The sequence below is a fragment of the Capricornis sumatraensis genome, chromosome 7 (genome assembly GCF_032405125.1).
Source record: "Capricornis sumatraensis isolate serow.1 chromosome 7, serow.2, whole genome shotgun sequence".
Lineage (NCBI taxonomy): Eukaryota > Metazoa > Chordata > Mammalia > Artiodactyla > Bovidae > Capricornis > Capricornis sumatraensis.
The window spans coordinates 2,959,068-2,985,836 of NC_091075.1; the positions used below are offsets into that span (position 1 = coordinate 2,959,068).

Sequence of the window (26,769 nt, forward strand, 5' to 3'; positions counted from 1 at the left end):
CACCTAGGATACTGTGGACATATGACCTCAGGGGGACGGTATGGGATGAGTTCACCCTGGAGCCTGTGGAAGTGTGATCTCAGGTCAAAGGCCTGGGAGGGGGGTCACCCTGGAGACTGTGGACGTGTGACCCTGGGTGCAGGGTCTAGGGAGAGGGCTCACTCTGGAGACTATTGGCATATGACTCCAGGTGCACGGTTTGGTGATATGGGGCACCCTGCCAACTGTGGACATGTGATCCCAGGTGCAGGGCCAGAAAGGGGGCATCATCCTGGAGACTGTGTATATGTGACCCTATGTACAGGGACTGGATGTGGGTCATGTGGGAGACGTTGGATATGTGAAGCCAGCTCCTCATCCTGGAGACATGAATGTGTGACACCATGTACAGTGTCTGGGAGGGGGTCACCATGGAGACTGTGGACTTGTAACCACAGGCACAGGGTCTGGGAGAGATTCAGCCTAGGGTCTGTGGACCTGTGTCCCCCAGGTGTAGGGTCTGAGAAGGAGAGTCACCCTGGAGACTGGATGTGAGAACCAGGTGCAGGGTCTGAGAGCTGGGGTCACCTTAGGGAGTGTGGATGTGCAACCACAGGTACAGGGTTGGGAGACAGGTTTACCCTGGAACCTGGACAAATGACCCCAAGGCCATGGCCTGGGATGTGGGACACCCTGGAAATTTTGGACATGTGACCCCAGGTACAGGTTCTGAGAGGGAGGAGTCACCCAGGGGACTATGGACTTGTGACCCAAAGTGCAGTGTCTGGGAAAAGGTTGACCCTGGAGACTGTGGACGTGTGATCCCATGTATACGGTCTTGGGGGTCACCCTGGATACTGCAGACATTAGAATCCAGGTACAGTGTCTGGGAGGGGTGTCACCCTTGAGAATGTGGCCATGTGACCAATATTCAGGGTGGGGTGAGTGACACCGTGGAGACTGTGGACATGTGACCCTAGGTACAAGGTCTGGGAGAGGGTAACCCTGGAGACTTGATGTGTGAGCCCAGGTACTGGGTCTGGGTGGTGGGGTCACCCTGGACACTGTGGACATGTGACATGTGATCACTGGCTCTGTAAAGGAGAGTGAAAATGTGAAAGGACCAAAACCTTCACTGATTTCATAGAGTTTAGAAAGGACTGAACCAAGAAAGAAGAGATTAACATTTACAACTCTTCTTTCTTACACTGCTCTCTATCTGCTCCACCTCACTGAGTTACCCATGACCGTAAATTGAGGTGGCACAGTTACTTCTGATCTCCTTAGCCATCTTGATTAAACTGTATAAATTTTCTGTCTTCTGAAAATGTTAGAAATTGCAAAGAACTTTTAAGAGAAAAATAAAACAAACACCAAATTCTTATGATGACATGTTGAAGAACAGGTTCAGAAATGAACACTTTGGTTGTAATATAAAATGAACTACAATTCGTATTTCAGACTTTCTTTTACAAGTTTAAATGGATATTATATTCAAAGTAAAAAAATACATTCATAAACATTAAAGCCTATTATATAAAACTGGCAGCAATTAACAGTTTATTTCTTAGTGTTTCTATATAAATACTTAACTAATTCTGTTCTCCTTATTCTGCAAAACCAGATAGTCAATGCAATTGATCTCAAATTTAGGATTAAAAAAAAAAACATACATATACAAAGTAATTCTAATACATTTGAAAAACTATAAGACTAGGAAAGAACAATTTTAAACCCGTGTATATTTTATTATTACAAAGTTCTAAAACATTAAATGGTTTTTCTTCTTAAACAGAGTAAGAATAACAATGTGCAGAAAAAGATAAAATAATTTTGCTCTGCAAGCAAGTAACTATACTTCAGACTCGAATTGCATTTGAATTTGCTATTTGCTCCCTACAAGAGAACCAGGAAGAAGAGAATCCAGGTGAAACTAATAAACTGCCAGGTGCTTTCAAACAACTCCTTTTCATAGAGGAACTTCTAAATCACAGTATTATGTGGGCGGGTATCTTTTCCTTCAGTCTTCTTCTGACAGACTCAGTGAAGTTAGATAGAGAAGACCTATATTTGGAAGCAAAGGAGAAAGAAACACATAAGAATTGTTATCCAGCAAACCAATTTACTCATTCTTAATTTCTTATTATAGCAAATTAATTATGAAAAGTTACTAGGGTTTTTTGGTGCTGAAATTAACTTCATATTTACTTACCTTTCAATATAAATACAGCATTGTATTTCTTTAATGGTCTGAATTTATGCTATTAAAGAGGGTTTTATGTTAAATTATTTTTCATCTAATAAACCTTCTTTGCTCAGTGACCCACACTGGTAGTCTTAACTATTTTTAAAATCATTTTGGATATTGACCCTGATACTTGCACCTGCTAAGAAAGTTACTGATCAAATCAAAGATATCAGGACCCAAATCTTAATTTGGTGTATTTTATCTAACTAATAAAATTGTCCCTAAAAAAGACAAACACTTTGTCTTTTTTTTTTTTTTTTTTTACTTTATTTTACTTTACAATACTGTATTGGTTTTGCCATACATTGACATGAATCCACCACAGGTGTACATGCGTTCTCAAACATGAACCCCCCCTCCCACCTCCCTCCCCATAACATCTTTCTGGGTCATCCCCATGCACCAGCCCCAAGCATCCTGTATCCTGCATCGGACATAGACTGGTGATTCATTTCTTGCATGATAGTATACATGTTTCAATGCCATTCTCCCAAATCATCCCACCCTCTCCCTCTCCCTCAGAGTCCAAAAGTCCACTCTACACATCTGTGTCTCTTTTGCTGTCTCGCATACAGGGTCATCATTGCCATCTTTCTAAATTCCATGTATATGTGTTAGTATATTGTATTGGTGTTTTTCTTTATTTTCTTTGTATGATATCACTTATATGTAGAACCTAAAAAATACAACAAACTAGTGAATATAACAACAACAAACCAAACGCATGGACAAAGAGACCAAACTGGTGATTACCAGTGAGGACAGGGAAGCAGAGAAGGGCAAAGTGGAGATAAGGAGTCAAGTATATGTACCACCACTTTCTTATCCACTCATCTGCCAATGGACACCTAGGTAGCTTCCATATCCTAGCTATTGTAAACAGTGCTGTGATGAACATTGGGGTACACGTGTCTCTTTCAATTCTTGTTTCCTCAGTGTGTATGCCCAGCAGTGGGATTGCTGGGTTGTATGGCAATTCTATTTCCAGTTTTTTAAGGAATCTCCACACTGTTCTCCATAGTGGCTGTATTAGTTTGCATTCCCACCAACAGTGTAAGAGAGTTCCCTTTTCTTCACAGCCTCTCCACCATTTATTGTTTGTAGACTTTTGGATAGCAGCCATTCTGACCGATGTGAGATGGTACCTCATTGTGGTTTTGATTTGCATTTCTCTGATAATGAGTGATGTTGAGCATCTTTTCATGTGTTTGTTAGACATCTGTATGTCTTCTTTGGAGAAACATCTGTTTAGGTCTTCGGCCTATGCTTTGTTTGTATCACTTATTTTTCTGGAATTTGGCTGCAGGAGTTGCTTGTATATTTTTGAGATTAATTCTTTGTCAGTTTTTTCATTTGCTATTATTTTCTCCCATTCTGAAAGCTGTCTTTTCACCTTGCTTTTAGTTTCCTTCGTTCTGCAAAAGGTTTTAAGTTTAATTAGGTCCAATTTGTTTATTTTTGCTTTTATTATTATTCTGGGAGGTGGGTCATAGAGGATCGTGCTATGATTTACATCAGAGAGTATTTTGCCTATGTTTTCGTCTAGAAGTTTTATAGTTTCTGGCCTTACATTTAGATCTTTAATCCATTTTGAATTTATTTTTGTCTATGGTCATCATTGCCATCTTTCTAAATTAGAAAGTGTTCTAGTTTCATTCTTTTACAAGTGGTGGACCAGTTTTCCCAGCACCACTTGTTAAAGAGACTTGTCTTTTCTCCATTGTATATTCTTGCCTCTTTTGTCAAAGATATGGTGTCCATAGGTGTATGGATTTATCTCTGGGTTTTCTATTTATATAGTTCAATTTTTTAAAATAGTCCTGAGGAATCTTAGTACTATAAGACAATTCAGTACTAGAATAGTACTAATCTTAGTACTATTAGACTATTGCTTAGTAATTAGTAATGCATTAGACTTAGAATGCAATGGACTTAGAAAAAGCAGAGGAACCAGAGATCAAATTGCCAGCATCTACTGGATCATAGAAAAAGCAAACAATTTTAAGAAAAACATCTACTTCTGCTTCATTGACTATATTAAAGCCTTTGATTGTGTGGATCACAACAAACTATGAAAAAATTCTTAAAGAGATGGGAATACCAGGCCACCTTACCTGCCTCCTAGGAAACCTGTATGCAGGTCAAAAAGCGATTTCAAATCCTAAAAGATGATGCTGTTAAAGTGCTGCACTCAAAATGCCAGCAAATTTGGAAAACTCAGCAATGGCCACAGGACTAGAAAAAGTCAGTTTTCATTCCAATTCAAAGAAGGGCAATGTCCAAGAATGTTCAAACTACTGCACAATTGCACTCATTTCACATGCTAGCAATGCTCAAAATTCTTCAAGTCAGGTTTCAACAGTATGTGAACTGAGAACTTCCAGATGGACAAGTTAGATTTAGAAAAGGCAGAGGAACCAGAGATCAAATTGTCAATATCTGTTGGATCATAGAAAAAGCTAGAGAATACCAGAAAAAATAAACATCTACTTCTGCTTCATTCACTATGCTAAAGCTTTTGACTGTGTAGACCACAACAAACTGTGGAAAATTCTTCAAGAGATGGGAATACAAGATGATCTTACTTGCCTCCTGAGAAATCTGTATGCAGATCAAAAAGCAACAGTTAGAACTGGACATGGAACAACAGACTGGTTCCAAACAGAGAATGTAGTACATCAAGGCTGTATATTGTCACCCTGCTTATTTAACTTGTATGCAGAGTACATCATGAGAAACGCTGGGCTGGAAGAAGCATAAGCTGGAATCAAGATTGCCGGGAGAAATATCAATAACCTCACACATGCAGATGACACCACCCTTAGGGCAGAAAGTGAAGAGGAACTAAAAAGCCTCTTGATGGAAGTGAAAGAGAGTGAAAAAGCTGGCTTAAAGCTCAACATTCAGAAAATGAAGATCATGGCATCTGGTCCCATCACTTCATGGCAAATAGATGGGGAAACCATGGAAATAGTGACAGATTTTATTTTCTTGGGCTCCAAAATAACAGTGGATGGTGTCTGCAGCCATGAAATTAAAAGATGCTTGTTCCTTGGAAGAAAATCAGAGAAATTACTTTGTCTACAAAGTACATATAGTCAAAGCTATTGTTTTTCTAGTAGTCATGTACAGTGAAAGTCGCTCAGTTGTGCCTGACTCTTTGCGACCCCATGGTCTAGACAGTCCATGGAATTCTCCAAGCCAGAATACTGGAGTGGATAGCCATTCCTTTCTCCAGGGGATCTTCCCAACCCAGGGATCAAAGATGTGAGAACTAGACAATGAAAAAAAAGGCTGAGGACCAAAGAATTGATGCTTTTGAACTGTGATGCTGGAGAAGACTCTTCAGAGTCCCTTGGATAGCAAGGAGATCAAACCAGTCAACCCTAAAGGGAATCAATCCTGAATATTCATTGGAACAACTGATGTTGAGGCTGAAGCTTAAATACTTTGGCCACATGATGCAAAAAGTTGACTCATTTGAAAATATCCAGATGCTGGGAAAGATTGAGGGCAGGAAGAGAAGGGGCAACAGAGGATGAGATGGTTGGATGGGATCATTGACTCAATGGGATTGTTTGAGCAAATTCCAGGAGATAGTAGCCTGGCATTCTACAGTCCATTGGGTCACAAAGAGTCAGACACAGCTGAGTGACTGAATGACAACAAAAGCAATGCATTTTAAATATATGGTAGAGCAAAATATAACTAATTTTCACAGGAGCAAAATTTCATTATGGTTTGGATTTGCATTTTCCTGATGATTGGAGACTGTTGAGAATCATTTCATATGTATGTGGCTATATCTTCTGAAAAATGTCTATTCAGGTCCTCTGCCTATTTTTTAATCAAGTTATTTGTCTTTCTTTGTTTTTGATGTTGAGTTGTATGTTCAGTTCAGTTCAGTTCAGTTGCTCAGTCGTGTTTGACTCTTTGCGACCCCATGAACTGCAGCACACCAGGCCTCCCTATCTATCATCAACTACCAGAGTTTACCCAAACTAATGTCCATTGAGTCGGTGATGCCATTTAACCATCTCCTCCTGCCTTCAATCTTTCCCAACATCAAGGTCTTTTCAAACGAATCAGCTCTTCCCATCAGGTGGCCAAAATATTGGAGTTTCAGCTTCAACATCAGTCCTTCCAATGAACATCCAGGACTGATCTCCTTTAGGATGGACTGGTTGGATCTCCTTGCAGTCCAAGGGACTCTGGAGAGTCTTCTCCAATACCACAGTTCAAAATCATCAATTGTTCTGCACTCATCTGTCTTTATAATCCAACTCTCACATCCATACATGACTACTGGAAAAACCATAGCCTTGACTAGATGGACCTTTGTTGGCAAAGTAATGTCTCAGCTTTTTAATATGCGGTCTAGATTGGTCATAACTTTCCTTCCAATGAGTAAATGTCTTTTAATCTCATGGCTGCAATCACCATCTGCAGTGATTTTGGAACTCCCAAAAATAGTCAGCCACTGTTTCCACTGTTTCCCCATCTATTTGCCATGAAATGATGGGGCCGGATACCATGATCTTTGTTTTCTGAATGTTGAGCTTTAAGACAACTTTTTCACTCTCCTTTTTCACTTTCATTAAGAGGATCTTTAGTTTCTCTTCACTTTCTGCCATAAAGGTGGTGTCATATGCATATCTGAGGTTACTGATATTTCTCCTGGCAATCTTGATTCCAGCTTGTGCTGCAATCTTGATTCCAGCTTGTGCTTCCTCCAGCCCAGCGTTTCTCGTGATGTATTCTGCATATAAGTTAAATAAGCAGGGTGACAATATACAGCCTTGACATACTCCTATTCCTATTTGGAACCAGTCTGTTGTGAGTTGTATGAGTTCTTTGTATATTTTGAATATTACCCCTTATTGCATTATCCTTTGAAAAATATCTTCCCCCATTGACTCAGCTATATTTTCGACTTGTTGATAGTTTCCTACAATGTGCAATTTTTTTTTTTAGTTTGATATGGTCCCATTTGTTTATTTTTCATTTTGCTGCATTTGCCTGAGACAGATCCAAAAAAATATTGCTTAGACTGATGTCAAAGAGCATACCATCTATTTTTCTTTTCTAGGAGTTTTATGGTTTCAGGCTTTACACTTAAATTAATTTTTTATATGATGTCAAAAGTAGTTGTTTTTTTTTTTGAGATTAGTATATTCCTTTTTCTGACTGTAGTATATTTAAAAAGTAGTATATTTTTTTTTGTATATAGCTGTCCAGTTCTCCTAAATTGTTGAAGTGGCTCTCTACCCCATTGTAGACCCTTGCCTCCTTCATTGTAGATTAACTGGCCATCCTTGGATGAGTTTATTTCTGGCCTCAGTATTCAGTTCTATTGGTCTATGTGTCTGTTTTTATGCCAGTAGTATACTGTTTTGATTACTGTGTCTTCATAATACAGTTTGAAATCAGGGACCATGATCTGAAAGCTTTTTCTTCTTTCTCAAGATTGTTTTGGTTATTTAGGGTTTCTCACATTTCCATAGAATTTTTAGAATTATTCGTGAGAAAAATGCCATTGGTATTTTGATGGGAATTGCATTGACTCTGTAGATTCCCTTAGGTAATGTGGTAACTTTAACAATATTAATTCTTCCAGTTCATGAACATGGTATATCTTTCATTTGTATTAATCTTTACTTTTTTATCAATGTCTTATAGTTTTATGAATATATTTTACCTCCTTACTTGCATTTATTCCTAGGTATTTCATTCTTGATGGAATTGTAAATAGGATTGTATCCTTAATTTCTCTTTCTACTAACCCATATAAATGCAATAGATTTCTGTGTAATTTGTATCCTGCTACTTTATTGAATTCATTGATGAGTTCTAGTAGTTTTTATGATATCCTTAGAATTCTGCATATAGGATGGGTCCCCAACCTCTGGGACTTAATTCCTGATTATCTGAGGCGGAGCTTTATTTTTATACATAATAATAATAGAAATAAAGTGCACAATAAATGTAATGCACTTGAATCATTTTGAAACTGCCCACTCGAAGTCCATGGAAAAATTCTCTTCCACAAAACCCATCCCATGTGCCACAATGGCTGGGGTCTACCTATATATAGCATCATCTCATCCACAAGCAGTAACAGTTTGATTTATTTCTTTCCAAATTAGAATACCTTTATTTCCTTTTCTTGCCTGAGTGTTGTGGCAAGTACTTTTAATACTATGTTCAATTACATTAGCAAGAGTGGGCAAATGTTTCTTGTTCCTGATCTTGGAAGAAATGACTTCAGCTTTTCACTGTTAAGGATGATGTTGGCTCTACTTCTGTCATATATGATCTTTATTATGCTTAGGTATGTTCTCCCTATTCCCACTCTTTTGAAACTTTTAATCAAAAATAGACACTGCACTGTCAAAAACTCTTGCTCCACCTATTGAGAAAGGCATACATTTTTTAATTCAATATGTTAATGCAGTTCTATCATATTGATTTATTTGTGGATATGGAACCATCTCTGTGATAAATCCCACTTGATCATGATGTGTTATCCTTTTAATAGATTGTTGAATTTGGATTGCTAATATTATGTTGCGAATTTTCGCATCTATGTGCATTAGTGATATTGGCTGGCCTATAATTATTTTATTTTTGGAGTCTTTTTCTGACTTTAGTAAATAGATGGGGAAACAGTGTCAGACTTTATTTTTGGGGGCTACAAAATCACTGCAGATGGTAATTGCAGCCATGAAGTTAAAAGACACTTACTCCTTGGAAGGAAAGTTATGACCTACATAGATAGCATATTCAAAAGCAGAGACATTACTTTGCCAGCAAAGATTTGTCTAGTCAAGGCTATGGTTTTTCCAGTGGTCATGTATGGATGTGAGAGTTGGACTGTGATGAAAGCTGAGCACCGAAGAATTGATGCTTTGTTGAAGAAGACTCTTGAGAGTCTCTTGGACTGCAAGGAGATCCAACCAGTCCATCCTAAAGGAGATCAGTCCTGGGTGTTCATTGGAAGGACTGATGCTGAAGCTGAAACTCCAATACTTTGGCCACTTCATACGAAGAGTTGACTCATTGGAAAAGACTCTGTTGCTGGGAGGGATTGGGGCAGGAGGAGAAGGGGATGACAGAGGATGAGATGGCTGGATGGCATCACCGACTTGATGGACCTGAGTTTGAATGAACTCCAGGAGTTGCTGTTGGACAGGGAGGCCTGGCGTGCTGCTATTCATGGGATCGCATAGAATCGGACACGACTGAGTGGCTGAACTGAACTGAACTGATGATACAATGGCTTCATAGAAGGATTTTCAGTGTTCCTTCTTCAGTTTTTTAAGATTACTATGAGAAGAAAGGTGTTAACTCTTCTTCAACTGTTGTGTAGAATTTACCTGTGAAGGCCTCTGGTCCTAGACTTTTGTTTGTTGGGAGTTTTTTGATTACTGATAAATTTGAATACTGGTAATTAGTTTGTTCATGTTTTCTATTTTTTCTTATTTAGTTAGTCTTAGGAGACTGTACATTTCTAGGTATTTATACATTTCTTTCATGTTGTCCATTTTATTGGAGTATCATTGTACATAGTAATTTCTTATGAGTCTTTGTATTTCTGTCTGTGCTGTTGGTTGTATCTGCTCCCTTTTCATTTCTAATTTTATTTATTTGGGCCCTCTTTAATTTTTTTGTTTTTTACTTCATGAGTCTGGCTAAATGTTTATTATTTTAAAAAAATATGTTTCACTTATCTTTTTTATTTAAAAATTTTTGTCTCTATTTCATTTATTTCTGCCCTAATCTTTATTCTACTTTTATTCTTCATTTTCTTTTCAACTAATTTTGGGTTTCAATTTTATTCTAAATCCTTCAGGTATAATGTTAGATTGTTTACTTGAGATTTTTCTTGGTTATAAGGAAGGCTTGTATCACTATAAACTTCCCTCTTTGAAGTGCTTTTGCTATGTCCCACAGAATTTGGATAATTACATTTCCACCTTCTCTGTCTCAAGGAATTTTAAAATTTCCTCTTTGATTTCAACAGTTACTAAACAGTGGTTGCTTAGTCATATATTATTTAGCCTACATATGCTTATTGGAGAAGGCAATTATAGTTTCTTGCGTTTTTTTTTTTTTTTAACTTGTGGTTGATTTCTTGTCTCATAACATTGTGGTTGGAAAAGTTGCTTGATGATTTCAGTCTTTTTAAATTATTGATTTTTGTTGTTGTTGTGACTTAGCGTATGATAGGTACAACGAAGCCCTGTGCCACAACAACTGAGCCTGCAAGCCACATCTACTGAAGCCTGCACACCTAGAATTCATGCTCCTCAAGATAAGTCACTGCAATGAGTTCACTCATCACAACTAGAGAAAGCTCACCTGCAGCAACAAATAGCCAACATAGTCCAAAAACTAATTCATTAATTAAAAAAAAAAAAAGGCAATACTTTTCACATTGATCTCCAGATTAAACATACTGCTATCCAAGTCACAGCTGACTTTTTTGCAGAAACTACAAGCTAATGTTAAAATCTGTATGGGAATTCAAGGGAACTAGAATAACCAACAAAACCTTGAATAACTACAGAATTGGAGGACTCACGCATTCTGATTTGAAAACATGCTACAATATTACAATAATCAATATGACTCTTATAGGATTAATTCAAGCAGTGACATACAGATCAATGAAACAGAACTGAAAGTACAGAAATAAATTCTTACATTTGTGGTCTACAGATTTTTGACAGTAGTGCCAGTCGTGCTAAGGTAATTCAGTGGGCGAAAAATAGTAATTTCAACAAATGGTGTTAGAGAATTTAGATATCCTCATGCAAAAGAAGTTGAACCCCTTCCTCACACCATACACAAAATTTAACTCTAAATATTACAGTCATAAATATAAAAGACAAAACTATAAAACTCTTGGAAGGAAATATAAATGTAAATATAAGGTATTTGTGACCTCGGATTAGTCAATGGTATTTTTAATATAACATATAAAGCACAAGCAACCAAAGGGGGGGGGGGGAGACGAATTGAACTTTACTAAAACTAAAAACTTTTGTGCTCAAAAGATAACACTGAGAAAGTGAAAGGACAACTAATAGGATGGAAGAAACTAACTTTCAAATCATGTATCTGATGAGGGCTATGTATTCAAATATATAAAAGTATGGATGTGAAAGCTGGACCATAAAGAAAGCTGAGTGCCGAAGAACTGATGCTTTTGAACTGTGGTATTGGAGAAGACTCTTGAGAGTCTCTTGGACTGTAGGAGATCAAGCCATTCAATCCTAAAAGAAATCAGTACTGAATATTCATTGGAAGGACTGATGCTGAGGCTACTTTGGCCACATGATGTGAAGTACTGACTCATTAGAAATGACCCTGATGCTGGGAAATATTGAAGGCAGGAGGAGAAGGGGATGACAGAGGATGACAGATGACAACAGAGGTATCACTGACTCGATGGACATGAGTTTGAGAAAGCTCCAGGAGATAGTGATAGACAGGGTGGCCTGGCATGCTGCAGTCCATGGTGAGGCATTGAGTTGGACACAACTGAGCAAGTGAACTGAACTTTACATCTTAAATATTAAAAGACAAGTAAGTTAATTGAAAAAAAAAAGTGCAAAGAATTTGGGTAGACAGTTCTCTAAAGAAGATAGACACATGGTTATTGAGTACATGAAAAGATGCTCAATATGATTAGTCATTAGAGAAATGTAATCAAAATCACTGTAAGATACCATTTAACATTCACTACTATGGCTATAATAACAAGTATTGGTAAGAATATAGAAAAATTGGAACCCTTATGTAATGCTGAAAGGGATATAAATTGCTGCAACCATTGTGGCAGTTCCTCTATAAGTTGAACACAGAAAAACTATATAATCCAACAATCTCACTCTTGGGTATATACCCAAAAGACCTGAAAACATGGACAAACAAAAACTTGTTCATGAATGTCCAGAACAGAATTATTTATAATAGACAAAGAGTAACAGTAGCTGACTCCCTTGCTATAGCAAGTTCTAAATAAATAAATTTTTCTTATTCTCATTGAGATGATCTGCCAGTTAGGTTCCTGAGAAAGTCAGAAAGAAAGGGATCCATGCATAGATGGAGGTAATACCTTCAATGACACATAGAGGAAAAGGAGGGTTGGTGTGGGTAGAGTGGGAACTGGATTAAGTGGGAGTCTTGTTTTATACTTGGAAGCTGACATGTGCTGACTTCTCTTTTCTCTATGATATGAGGCAAGGCCATCTTCTTTAAAATAATGGTCTAAAACTTAAAATGAGTAGAAAAGGTTAGAAACAGTTATTGTGGAGTGCAATGCAGCAAGTTGACCACAGAAATGCAGGTTTTTCCAGACAATTTGGGGCTGGATGAAGAATTTGAAGCAATTCCAATCTGACTGCTTGTGTATTCTCCTACAGCAATAATATGCCTGTATGAAGACCAGAATTCTTCCAAAACAATGAGATGAAGACAGAGCATCAGGAAAACCTGTAATACTGGCAGCAATTATGGAAATAATGAATTATACAATCTTAGCAAAAGAAAGGGACTAGTCAATGGTCATTGCTTCATTGGAATGAGGTTGGAATAGTGGCAGTGTCTGACCAAGCTGTGGATATGACAACAGGTGTGCAGGGCTGAAATCAGTAGAGGAACCCTTGGGAAAGACTGTATATTCTGCTTATTTTTCTTCTCTAATAGAATTTTAACAAAGCAAAGCAGAAGATATGTGGTTTGCATTGTTATTTTATTTTGAGTGGTAACAGGATTTAATTTATAATTAAAATATTATCAGGGGTTTTATTTATAAATTAGCAATATTCTGAAGAACTGTGGATACACTGAAAAGATTTTGAACATTTCTTTTGATCTGTCAGCCAGTTCAGTCACTCAGTCATGTCTGACTCTTTGCAACCCCAAGGATTGCAGCAAGCCAGGCTGCAGTTTCTATTGATAACTGCTTATAATTTTAAGATCAAGAAAGTTTAGAATTCATATAACATTTTGATATTAATGATAATGTCAAGAGAACTGTGGCATTTAATAACATACAACACAATTAAAAATTTCAAAATACATCTAAAAGTGAAATGTGTTGAAGAAGTTAATAAAAAGCGATTTTGTTTTTCTCAAGTCACTTAAATACTCTTTTGCTATTAAGAACAGCATATTTTTCAAATATATTACTGCTATGTAATAATAAAGTTTAATTGATATCACTAATTGAATAACAGAACAAAAAAGTTATGCTACAAAGACATTTTAGATTCCTGAACATGATAGAGAACAGGTACTCTATTTATTTTTTTCATTTTAATTTTTTTGGCTGCACCATGGGACATGTAGGGTCCTCGTTCCTTGACCAGGGTTGCAACCCTCACCCTTTGCATTAAAAGTGCAGTCTTAACCACTGGACCACCAAGGAAGTCCCTATAATAGCTACTTTAACTAAATATCTGCAAAAAGAATTATTACACACTTTGTAATGAGGAATCAGTTTGCAAAATGAAGAAAACTCTGAAATTAGGCTTTAGTCTATCATATATATACATATATATTTTTCATATATAGGAATAAACATTTATTATAATAATAAATATACATAACTACTATATTTTATATATTTATAAATTCAGTACATTGTATGCATTATCATTAAGGCATCAGGGTCTTTGTAAAAGAGCTTGATATCATCAGTAAATTGGGAACTTTAAAGATTTTCTCTGACATGATTCTTGGACACTGTGTAACAGGAGGGAAAGGGACAGGGCACAACTTTCTGAAGAATGACATAGCCCAAGGACACAACATAAACAGATTAGAATCAAGGGGTCCAAGATGGCAGACAATTCAACTTTGACTAGACTTTGATTCTCAACTAGCAAGCTAAATGACACATCCAGAGGCACCACGACAGATCCAAGACACTGTCAAAAGACCAAGGAATGGGTGATACCCCAATTCCTGGAAATCTCCACCTCTTCCCCAAAATAGTTGGAATGATCCTCCTGTTCATTAGCATATTAAATTACTCAGCCCATACAAACTAACCACATGCCACATGCTACATTTTTCAGCTGCACTTGTCCTCTACAGTGGCACAGAGGTCTGTGGAGTTTGCTTCTCTCTGAATCTGAATAAATCTTCTTATGTATCACTTTTTCTCTCACTGAATTCTTTCTGTGATGAGACATCAAGAACCTGAGCTTCCTAATAAAGGAAACGAGGTGCTGTGGGTTTTGGCTAAGTTCAAGTCATGGGTTTGAGTCCCAAGCTGGATTCAAGTACCAGCACATGGATTCAAGCCCCAATCTGAGGTAAACAGTTTCAACTGGGCTATGACTAAGAATACAATAATTTTCTATATTATATTTAGTTTTGTGCAAGACATTCTACAGATATTATACTCCATGCAAGAATTTCCTATACTTGAAATTAAAAGATGCTTACTCCCTGGAATAAAAGTTATGACCAACTAAGATAGCATATTCAAAAGCAGAGACATTACTTTGCTGACTAAGGTCCATCTAGTCAAGGCTATGGTTTCTCCAGTAGTCATGTATGGATGTGAGGGTTGGACTGTGAAAAAAGCTGAACACCAAAGAACTGATGCTTTTGAACTGTGGTGTTGGAGAAGACTCTTGAGAGTCCCTTGGACTGGCAGGGGATCCAACCAGTCCATTCTAAAGATCAGCCTTGGGATTTCTTTGGAAGGAATGATGCTAAAGCTGAAACTCCAGTACTTTGGCCACCTCATGTGAAGAGTTGACTCATTGGAAAAGACTTTGATGCTGGGAGGGATTGGGGGCGGGAGGAGAAGGGGACGACCGAGGATGAGATGGCTGGATGGCATCACTGACTTGATGAATGCGAATCTGAGTGAACTCCGGGAGACGGTGATGGACAGAGAGGCCTGGCGTACTGTGATTCATGGGGTTGCAAAGAGTCAGACATGACTGACCGACTGAACTGAACTGAACTGAACTGAAAGGTAACTTCAGGCTATTCCCACACTATACAAGTTTATAGTCTAAACGTTAGGGGCCAAGTCTTATTGTCAAGGAACTTATATTCCAGTATTAATGATTTGATTAAATAAAGTAGAATATGATAAATTCCTTTAAATAACTACTGGTAAAAATATAGTGATTGTTGAGAGTGGAAAATTATTTAAACTCTTTGGATCAGGGTGAGCCTCATACAGAAAATAGAGTTGGAAGAGAATCCTGGGGGAGAGAGGCAGAGTTTGAACCTGGTAAGATGAGGGAGCAATACCTGGAAGTGCAGACACTTATAGCATAGATGTAGGGAAGCAAAAGTTCAGCTTGGCATTTCATGCAAAGATGGGAACAACAAAAGACAGAAACAGTATGGAACTAACAGAAGCAGAAGATATTAAGAAGAGGTGGCAAGAAAACACAGAACCATTAAAAAAAAAAAAAAAAAAAAACAACTTCATGGCCCAGATAATCACAATGGTGTGATTACACCAAGAGCTAAACATCTTGGAATGCGAAGTCAAATGGGCCTTAGGAAGCATTGCTACAAACAAAGCTAGTGGAAGTGATCAAATTCCAGTTGAGCTATTTCAAATCCTAAAAGATGATACTGTTAAAGTAATGCACTCAATATGCCAGCAAATTTGAAAACTCAGCAGTGGCCACAGGACTGGAAAAGGTCAGTTTTCATTCCAATCCCAAAGAAAGGCAACACCAAAGAATGATCAAACTACTGTACAACTGCACTCATCTCATACGCTGGCAAAGTAAAGCTCAAAATCCTCCAAGACATGCTTCAACAGTATGTGAGCCATGAACTTCCAGATGTTCCAACTGGTTTTACAAAAGGCAGAGGAAGCAGAGATCAAATTGCCAACATCTGTTGGATCATAAAAAAAGCAAGTGAATTCCAGAAAAATGTCTACTTCTGCTTTATTGGTTATGCCAAAGCCTTTGACTGTGTAGACCACAAGAAACTATGGAAAATTCTTCAATAGATGTGAATACCAGACCATCTTACCTGCCTCCTGAGAAATCTGTATGCAGGTCAAGAAGCAACAGTTAGAACTTGACATGGAACAACAGACTGGCTCCAAATAGGGAAAGAAGTAAATCAAGGCTGTATATTATCACACTACTTATTTAACTTATATGCAGAGTACATCATGTGAAAAGCCAAGCAGGATGAAGCACAAACTGGAATCAAGATTGCTGGGAGAAATATCAGTAACCTCAGATATGCAGATGATACTACCATTACATCAGAAAGTGAAGAAGAACTAAAGAGCATCTTGATAAAAGTGAAAGAACAGAGTGAAAAAGTTGGCTTAAAACTCAGCATTCAGAAAACTAAGATCATGGCATCAAGTCCCTTTATTTCATGGCAAATAGATGGGGGAAACAATGGAAACAGTGACAGACTTTATTCTCTTGGGCTCCAAAATCATTGCAGATGGTGACTGCAGCTGTGAAATTAAAAGACACTTGCTCCTTGGAAGAAAAGCTATGGCAAACCTAGACAGCATATTAAAAAGCAGAGATATTACTTTGCCTACACAATTCCATCTAGTCAAAGCTGTGATTTTTCCAGTAGTCATGTAAGGATGTGAGAGTTGGACTATAAAGAAAGCTGAGGGCCATGGAATTGATGCTTTTGAACTGTGGTGTTGGAGAAGATTCTTGAGAGTCCCTTGGAGTGCAAGGAGATCCAACCACTTCATCCTAAAGGAAATCAGTCCTGAATATTCATTGGATGGACTGATGCTGAAGCTGAAACTCTGATACTTTGGCCACCTGATGCAAAGAACTGACTCATTGGAAAAGACCCTGATGCTGATGCAAAGAACTGACTCATTGGAAAAGACCCTCATGCTGGGAAAGATCGAGGGCAGGAAGAGAAGGGGACAACAGAAGATGAGATGGTTGTGTGGCATCACCAACACAACGAGCATGAGTTTGAGTAAGCTCTGGGAGTTGGTGATGGACAGGGAAGCCTGATGTGCTATAGTCCATGGGATCACAAAGAGTCGGACACCTCTGTGTGACTGAACTGAACTGAATGTTGAGAGTCTAGCAAAGCTAGACCCATGGTATTGCTGCCAGGAATGCATTTTGTGTGGGGGCCTTAAACCAGTATCAGACTCTGAATGAAGCACATGCCCTGGATAGCAGTGAAAGGTCACAAGCAGATGGAAGTTCCTGAGGTGACTTCCCAATAGCCCTTGTGACCAACACCCTCCCTGCCCCTAAGGTCTGTTTACCTATGTGCCTCTTAGATAAGACCCACTGTGGCAGACCAAAACCCCAATCTTGTTCTGAATTCAGTCAATTTGACTCATTGCCTAGGAATCCAAAGCAAACCACCACATGCATGCATGATGGCCCTTCTCTCTGTCTGCACTCTCCCAATTACCTTTCCATGTGGCCCCTTGAGGCATGCTGGGTGCTTCCTTCAGACCTGTAAGTAATAAACTTCTCTATTTCAACATATCTGTGGCCAGCTGTTTAAATAAGGCTCACTATTCTGTACTATGCCCCACTTAACAAATGTTAATTTAACAAAGTCAGAATACCCACACTCTGCCTTCAGAGAATTTCCAACATGGGGAGGTGGGGGAGGGAAGGAGCCAAGTCAGTTAACACATTATTACAATGCAGTGAGTCCAGTACTTTGACAAAAGTATACAAACAGTGGTGAGAGCAAAAAGTGGGCACTTAATAAAATCAGTAGGAGGTATCAAAACCAGGGAAGGTGTCTCAAAGGATGACTTGATAGTAAGGAAAAGAATAAATGAACAGAAGTGTAGCTATAAAGTAAGACGTGAAAAATGGACTGACTTTAAAGTAATGGTAACAATTCTAGCTATTATCTGTTTAACACTTACTATGTAGGAGGTATGGTTATGATAAGGTACATGCCTTTACTAGCTCAATTTTACAGGCCTGAAAATGAAGGGAGGCTCACAAGGGATGAGCTGTGTGGCCAGAGCTAGAACTCAGGCAGTCCCTTCTTAACACTTATCCACTTTGAGGGAGGACAAGGGAGAAGAGGTGCTCCTGGAAAGATACCTTTTGTAAAGTGATGCTTGCTAAATTATAGAAGTTCTCACTTTAGCCTCCTGAAGGCTACAGACAGTTAAGGATTTTAATCAAGGTGTGACACTTTAACCAAGGTCATTTAATCAAGGTGTGACATTACAGGTTAAAAAGACCGTATGATAAAATAAAAAACGACTTTCCAGAAAGACACCTGGAAGCTGGAGTGAGTAGTTAAGGTGTGGAGGTCATGCTGGAGAGCTATAAGAGACATTGAGATAGTCATAGAGATAAAGGAGGAAGCAGGTTATCAAGTAGAAATGAAAGCCTGGGCAATCACATAGAACTGAACACTAGGGCACTGTGCTCAGAAGTTGTATATTTCACAGCATAGTGCCTAATATATGGCAATTTGGACAACACAGGAGAAATATTTGAGTGAGAAGAATTAAAGAACCTATTTTTAGCTATTCATTCAATAACTCATCAAATATTTCTGAAGAGTTGAGGACAGTTACTAGGTATATATCTATGACCAGAGCAAATTCCTGTTCGCATGAAACTTACATTCCAACAAGGGAGGAAGATACTAATCAAACAACAAAGTAAATATATGTTATGTACGTCACATGGCATTAGGTTTTATGGAGAAAAATCATCCAATAAAAGGAAAACGGAAGTATCTTGGGTAGGGTGAAAAACTGTTTTAAGATTTTATTTTGGTACTTCTTTTTTACATAAAAGATCATCAGGGAAATCCTTCCTGATGACATGAATGGTATTGGAATAGAGAGCTGAGTTATAGGAATAGCTGTGCAGAAGCTGTGGTTTATATCTATATATCTACTATGGCCCTGGGCTTCAAGTTTCTGCAGGGCAGCTGAGGTGACTCCAGATAGGCAGTTGGATACCCTGTACAGGTCCTGAAAAGCATAGTGATTTATTCCAGAGATGGTCAAAAAGGAGCATGGTATCACTGAAACCAAGGAAAGTTCATCCTACTATTTGACCCACAGAGACAGCTGATCTATTCATTGAATTCAAGAAGAAGGAAGTCACTAGAGACCTTTCCCAGAATGCTACAGGAGCAGTGCATTGAAAGTAAATGGGAAAAAAGGAAGTACCACTTTTTTCAAGAAATCTGACTGCAGAAAAGAACCTGGGTTGGTCACTAAAGAGCACCATGGGATAAATGGCACACCTTTTTTTTTTTTTTCTTTCTTTCTTTCTTTCTTTTTTTTTTTTTTTTTAAGATGAAATAGATCAGTTTTAACATATTGAATCTGCTGGGGAAGAAAGGGAGTAATTGTTGGATCAAGGTTCCTGAGATATGGAGAGATTACCCATAACCAAGAGAGAAATCTCTTAATGAAAGGCCAGGAAGGGAAAACAGAGAACATTAAACAGATGTAGATGCATGTAGTTTGAGGGCAGGTCCAGTTTGAACCTTGATTATCTCCATTTTCTCTGGGAAGAGGAATTATCTCTTGCTGTGAGTTGGATAAAGATTTCAAAAAGTTAAAGGAAACTAGATAGAGGTCATTAAAGGTTTGAAATATAACCGAATGGGATTGAGAGATACCCAAAAGTAAGAAGAGTTATTTCCAGAGAGCCCTGCTAATGTTGGAGACAAAATGCTCCATTGAAATGGAGATTCCGTATTAAAGGCAGAAGTTGGCTTTTGGATAAGCCAAAAACTGAGAAGGGCCACAATAGGACACAAAGAATTTGGAGGCAGAGCAGAGATTTGGTAGAGGTGGATGGCTGATCAGAAGCCTGTGACTTTAAGTCATTAAGAATAAGGCAGACAGAACCAAAGTTGATCACACACCAGAGTGTTTGGGTGTGGAGAAAGCATAAAAAGCCCCACTGTGGTAGTGGAATGAAATAATACAAATGAACCTATATATATAAGATAAACTCACAGACATAGAAAACAAATGTATGGTTACAAATGGGGGACAAAATGAGGAGAATGAGGATTAACAGAAACAACTACTATAGATAAGATACATAAGCAATGAGGAACTATATCCAGTAGCTTATAATAATCTACAATGGAAAAGAATCTGAAAAAAATTTATAACTGAATCGCTTGGCTATACACCTGAAACAAACATACTATTGTAAATCAATTACAATTCAATAAAATTGTTTTATTAAAAAGCAGTTTTATTAATTGTTTTATTAAAAATACAGAACTATAAACACTTGTATTTGGATGGCAATCAAGGGTCTCAGTTTAAATTAGTGTGTTAATTTACCTTTAATGTGTTAATTTAGCTTTACCAAAACTATTTTCATAGCCATTACCTCTGAGAAAAGAGCATGGACTTTAGGGGAGTGTGAAAGTATTTTACTTTTGACTTGATATTCTTCCAGACTATTAGAAAAAAATATTATACCATGAACATGTATTATAATTGTTATTAGAAAGCTAGAAAAAGTATGTGTTAACAGGATGTGTAGATAGCATATACTACGAATAAAATTAGGCCTATAGCAGGATGACACTGTTGGAAGTTGATATCAAGAGAGTCCAAAGCCCCTACCTCATTTTCACTTTGTAGCTTTTGCATCAACCTTTGAATCTGGATTTCCTGACACCCTTCTTTTGCTTTCCTTCACTCTAATTCACTTACAGCTGAAAGTGTTGCCAAAGTATTTTTGAGAAAAAAGAGTATCAAGAAAATAAATTTTATATTGAAGTAACTACTTTAATTAACTATTTATATTTAATTAACTATATTAATTATTATTTTATTTAATTTGCTCAACTATTAGGAAATCTCACTGGGGATCTTTGAAAAAGACTCTGGGAGAAGGAAAAATGGAGTGAAGATAATATGGCTTTCCCATCAAATGAGCTGAAAGTCTAAACCACTCTAAAGGGTTAATTTGTAAAAATTCAAAGTCAACTGTTTAGGTGACCTGTCCTTTTACAATCTTCCTTAACCCTAACCAAATCAAGTCAAAACAGGTGATTTTATCTAAAGCTTGTAGAAAACAAAGTGGACAAATGAAGGAAAGTTCAGCCTCAGAGTTCCACTACAAATATTTACAGCATTTTATCCAGCTGTCAAAGTATCTTGGTTGCTAGACATATGAAAAATATGCAAATATTCAGGATAGTGAGAATCAGGCTATGAAACCTGAAGACAACACTTAGAGCACTGGTTTGGCAAGATCTTGGGAAAGTATCTTTTTTTTTTTTTTCTTTTTTATTTTTACAAACAATTTATTGAAGCATAGTTGATTTATAATGTTTTAATTTCTGCTGTATAGCAAAGTGACTCAGGAATATATTTATATATATAAGGAATATATATATATTCCTGTTCACATTATTTTCCATTATGGTTCACTGGATATTGAATATAGTTTCCCACAGGGAAATTATCTTAATGTTTCTCTTTCATTGGCTGTTATACTACCACTGGATTCCAAAATGTGACTTTTACACATTCGTCAAAGAACTATAGCTGGAATGCAGGACTAGCCTAAACACTGAGAAAATGGATGCTGTAACCTGAGCAGTTCTTTAAAAGGATTACCTGCCTTTTGTAAAGTATTGCCATTATTAAATGTTTTATATCGCTTTCAACTTAAGTTTCCCTTTGGTTTACAAATTTGGTTTACAGGTCAAAATCTTCCTTAACTTTGACAGTTCAAATTTCACTACTCTATCTTGTTTACTTACAGCCCTAGTTCTTAGGCAGGTGGTTTGTGGAGAAAGCCAATACAACCTGTGACTGACTAAAGGGTTTTTGTTTGCATTTGTGAGGCATCTTTTCCTGAAAATGCAGGAATTTCCTGGCTACTTCGAGATGCCTCTTGTTACCTTCAAAAAGTCCTGGAAAAATCTTGAACTTCCATTCCTTCTAAGCACTGATTTTACCATTATTTATTTGAGACTGAAATTCATTATCAACACACACCAAAGGATTTATATATATATATATATATATATATATATATATATAACTTTTAAAGCATCTTTTAGTCTCTAATAATTGGCTGATCAAGAACTTCCTCTTGTATTTTTCTGGATTTCGCCCCCAAATTTATTTTTCATATTTTGATAGTAAAGAGTAACTTGTTCCAGATGCAGGTGTAGAGAATTTGGCTTTTTATCTCAGCCCTCTTGATAAATGCTTATTACTGAACTGCTCTTCCTTTATGTAATGCTCTACTACGGTCTTCACTGGTTTGAAAAGCATGTATTAAATATCAGCTACAGCAGCATTTATTTATTTATTTTTGGCTCCAAAATCACTGCAGATGGTGACTGCAGCCATGAAATTAAAAGATGCTTACTCCTTTGAAGGAAAGTTATGACCAACCTAGACAGCATATTAAAAAGCAGACACATTACTTTGCCAACAAAGGTCTGTCTAGTCAAGGCTACGGTTTTTCTAGTAGTCATGTATGGATGTGAGAGTTGGACTATTAAGAAAGCTGAGGGCCAAAGAATTAATGCTTTTTGACTGTGGTGTTGGAGAAGACTCTTGAGAGTTCCTTGGACTGCAAGGAGATCCAACCAGGCCATCCTAAAGGAGATCAGTCCTGAATATTCATTAGAAGGGCTGATGTTGAAGAGGAACTCCAATATTTTGGCCACCTGATGTGAAGAGCTGACTCATTTGAAAAGATCATAATGCTAGGAAAGATTGAAGGTGGGAGAAGAAGGGGACGACAGAGAATGAGATGGTTGGATGGCATCACCCACTCAATGGAGATGTGTTTGAGTAAGCTCTGGGAGTTGGTGATGGACAGGAAGGCCTGGCGTGCTGCAGTCCACGGGGTTGCAAAGAGTTGGACACGACTGAGCAACTGAACTGAACAGCAACTATTATTCCCCTGAATGAATAGTGCCATAAACACTCCAGTCCACAGGCCAAATGAATAGACTAATTTAGCAATTGCCTGTGTTATGTTAACCAGGCTGAGGGAAATTTCTATGACTTTTTTAAAAGGAAGATATACTTCATTAGAATTGAAGAGCTTAAAATAATTACAATGGAATGTCAATTTCTTATTTTTGTATTAAGTTATTTAAACTTGGGTGATATTTGAAGTTAACTGATTCAAGCAACACTACTGGTAATGGTGGTGGTGTAAAATCAGGAACAAAATTCTATTCAGGGTATATCCTTAAGGATGCAACCATCAATATTAATTCTATTAGTGAAGCTGAAAAACTGCTATGTCATTAAGTTGATTTTATATCTGAAAATAAACATTTTCAGGAAGAATATACTACTAAATATTGAGGTTAATACATCATCCATTTAGTAGAGCTGGGAAATTTTGTCTGAATATTTTCAAGCCTAGAATGGTGTTCATGTGAAATGTGCTTATTCTGAATAACATAGGGATATATTCAGATTTTTTCAAAACACTAGTTACAGATACATCTATTATTAATTAAATTCTTCTGGTGCCTGCTTTTTTAATTATGTAAATTTTCAAACAAACAAAATAGTATTAATCCTCATATAACTATCACTTAGATTCAATAGTTATCAAGATTTTCCTACATTTTCCTCATCTATCCCATCAAATTATTAGAGCAATTCCCAGATATCATTTTATTTCTCTGTTAGTATGCAAACCATAGTATGCATTACTTCATGGGACATCACAGTAAAGTCATTATCACATATTCAAAATATGAACAAACATTCTCAGGTACAGCTGATCTGGAACATTGCCAAAATGTAAACATTGCCAAAACCATTTTCCATCAGAAATACCTCAGGGGAAGGGCACTCGTGAATGGAGAGGAATACGTCTCCTCTGAAGGCCGTTGTGTCTGTGCAATTTTCTTCTTATTGCCAAATTAGCTGGGGGGGGGGGGGTGAGGAAAATATTAGAGCATTTACAGAAAATTAGTTGCTGTTTAATCTGAAGATTGTGAGGGAATATTCTGGATCCAAATTATACTGTGATTATCTGCTATCTGTTCAGATATGATTGTGATATAAAAAATTAATGGGATGTAAATGCATGGCAAGTATTCCTAACAGTTTATATTGATGCTGGGATCTAATAGTAAAATTCTCCTCCTACATGACTTCTTTCTAAATACTCCTAGACCTTTTAGTTTACATTGTGAATTAAGTACAAATATTTCACAAGAATATTTTCCAAGTTGTTCTGTAATTTTAGAGGAGAAACAGTTTGAATAGCAATTCAATTGCTATAAACAGTAAGAAGGAATCATCTGCTTTCAGAGTTGCTAATTTGAAGCATTTTTCTTATTTATGTAAAAAGGGCAGATCAGGAGACCTCATTTGAACTAATCTCAGTGATCAAACTTCTGGTTAACTAAAAGGCAGAAACTGAATGTTTACTTAGTTATATGCACCATTTTCTGTTGTAAATGGATAAGTATACTTTCAAGGAAATAATCTAACATATTTAGATAGAAATGTTATCATCTCTCTATTTAAATTAGGCTTGGCTTTTTCCCTTAAAAAAACTAATTTTTTTTTTAACTTGCCAGTGCTTTGAACTCCTAGATGTTTAGTTTTGAAGTAAAAACACTTTAAAATAACTTTGTTTACTAAGTTCCTATTAAGAACAACAGAACAGATATAATCCTTGAAAAATGTGTCAAGTAATTTAATGTTATCCTGACCATATAGATTTTTGACTTTTTTATTTTGGCTCTATAAGCATAATAAAAAAAATGGCACTTTTTAAAGTGACACATCTAACTATTTATCTAGAAATAACAACTCTTTTTACTTATAAGGACAATGTAACTATGATAGTTTGGGGATCGATTTTCTTTGAATTTAGAAAAGCAATGGTAGGATATTTATCATCATTTGCTATTTTTTAAAATATCCAAATAATGGACCTAACAGAATAGAAAACATATTTCTGAACTCCTAAACACTCACTCCCAACCCCCTTCAACCACCGACCCTACCCGCCCCCGCTCCATCCCCACCGCACTCCCTGCCCCAACAAGCACATACCTAAGTGATTTTCAACAGAAACACAGTCAGGCTCAGAAGCCCATTCACACAAACAGATATGAAATCAAGTTACTCCGTTACAAATGGGAAAAGTCTTACCTTTTCTTCGTCCATGAATAAGTAGAAGACTCATCATAAACATGACAAATAGAAGAAAGAACCGGTGAAATCTCATTTTTCTGCCACTCCACAGTGGAGCTAAAGCTCACAAGGGAACCCCTCTCTGAATAGTCTGTGCGGTATCTGTGTGGCTCTCCTCACATTCTAAAGACAGACCTCAGAGCACAGCTAGCTGCGTTTTCCAGAAAGGTTAATGATCACAGCAGACAAGGTTTCTGGTGCTGTGAGGCAGTCAGAGCCCCTTAGGCCCCAGACCCCTCCTCCACCCGCCTCTCCCGCCAAGGCCACGCCCCTTTATTTCCATAAGTAAATATTGGTGACGCCAAAAGTCCAGAATTTGGGTGGAAATGTCAGCTGCCAGCCCTTAGGAGAGGCTGTCTGAGACTGATCAGGCTGTGGGGAGTGTATGGAATAACAGACTGGCTTGGCCTCCTCCCTCACTATTTAGATCTGTTTACACTTTGTGTTGTGCACATTGGTGCCATATCCAGAAACCCAGAGGAATGACAGGAAGTTGGTTTTTCTTTTCAGAAAGCATTATGAAGCTCTAATTTAGACCGTCGAATGCTGTGTGGCAAAGCAAGTGCCGAAATACTTTATCTTTTCCAAACCTATTGCAAAGTGGTGACTGTTTACCCCAAGTCTCAAAATATCTTAATCTATGTGGGTTTACATCAATAAACATTCCTAGAATTTAGAATGTTCTGAAATAAATCGGAATTTTTTTTTTTTTTAGTCTATAAAGTGCAGTTTCTAAAGTAATGCAGATAGTTTTCATCTGCAGTACACCCAGGGTTTAAAAAAAAAAAAATACAGTATTGTAAAGCAAAATAAAGTAAAAATAAAAATTAAAAAAAATAAAAAAGGAAGTTCAGGCAAGCCATAAACTCATGAAATCTGGATTCTGTTAAGATTTACATATGGTAGCTGATATATTTCAGACATAGTAATAATAAATGAGCTCAGAAGACAAAAGCATCTCCTTTCATCTTTTTCACACACGCTGCAAGATCGCCTGCAGTTTTATTTATTGCCTGTTGTATATAGCTGTTATAAATTAAAATGACTGTACTTATGATAAAGCAAACTGAAATGGTAGTGAAGATACACTTGAATACAGGTAGATCCCAAATACCAAAATTAAAGCATAAGCAAATTATGAATTGCCAGGAATTTTGTTGCATTTCACTTTTCTAGATTCAGCCACTTGCTACTTAACCTTGGGTTTCCTGAAGTTTGATGTTAATGCATAATTTGCTTATTTTCAACATCAGTTTGTAGGAATTCCTGCCTACCTGCTTGTGCAAGCACTTCATAACAAGCATGTTTGTGCTCAGTCACTCAGTCATGTCCGACTCTTCATGATCCTGTGGACTATAGCCCGCCA

At 37.2% G+C, this 26,769-nt stretch overlaps 1 protein-coding gene across 1 annotated transcript; it reads right to left on the bottom strand.

Moving 5' to 3' along the window:
* Positions 1-1,710: 1,710 nt before the first annotated feature.
* On the bottom strand, positions 1,711-25,571 carry APELA (apelin receptor early endogenous ligand). The gene is made up of 3 exons (XM_068975716.1): positions 25,362-25,571; positions 24,030-24,119; positions 1,711-2,043 (listed from the first exon to the last, which is right to left on the bottom strand). The coding sequence occupies exons 1-2, from the start codon at positions 25,435-25,437 to the stop codon at positions 24,031-24,033; spliced, it is 165 nt and encodes a 54-aa protein (XP_068831817.1). The 5' UTR covers positions 25,438-25,571; the 3' UTR covers positions 1,711-2,043; position 24,030.
* Between the last annotated feature and the right edge of the window lie 1,198 nt (positions 25,572-26,769).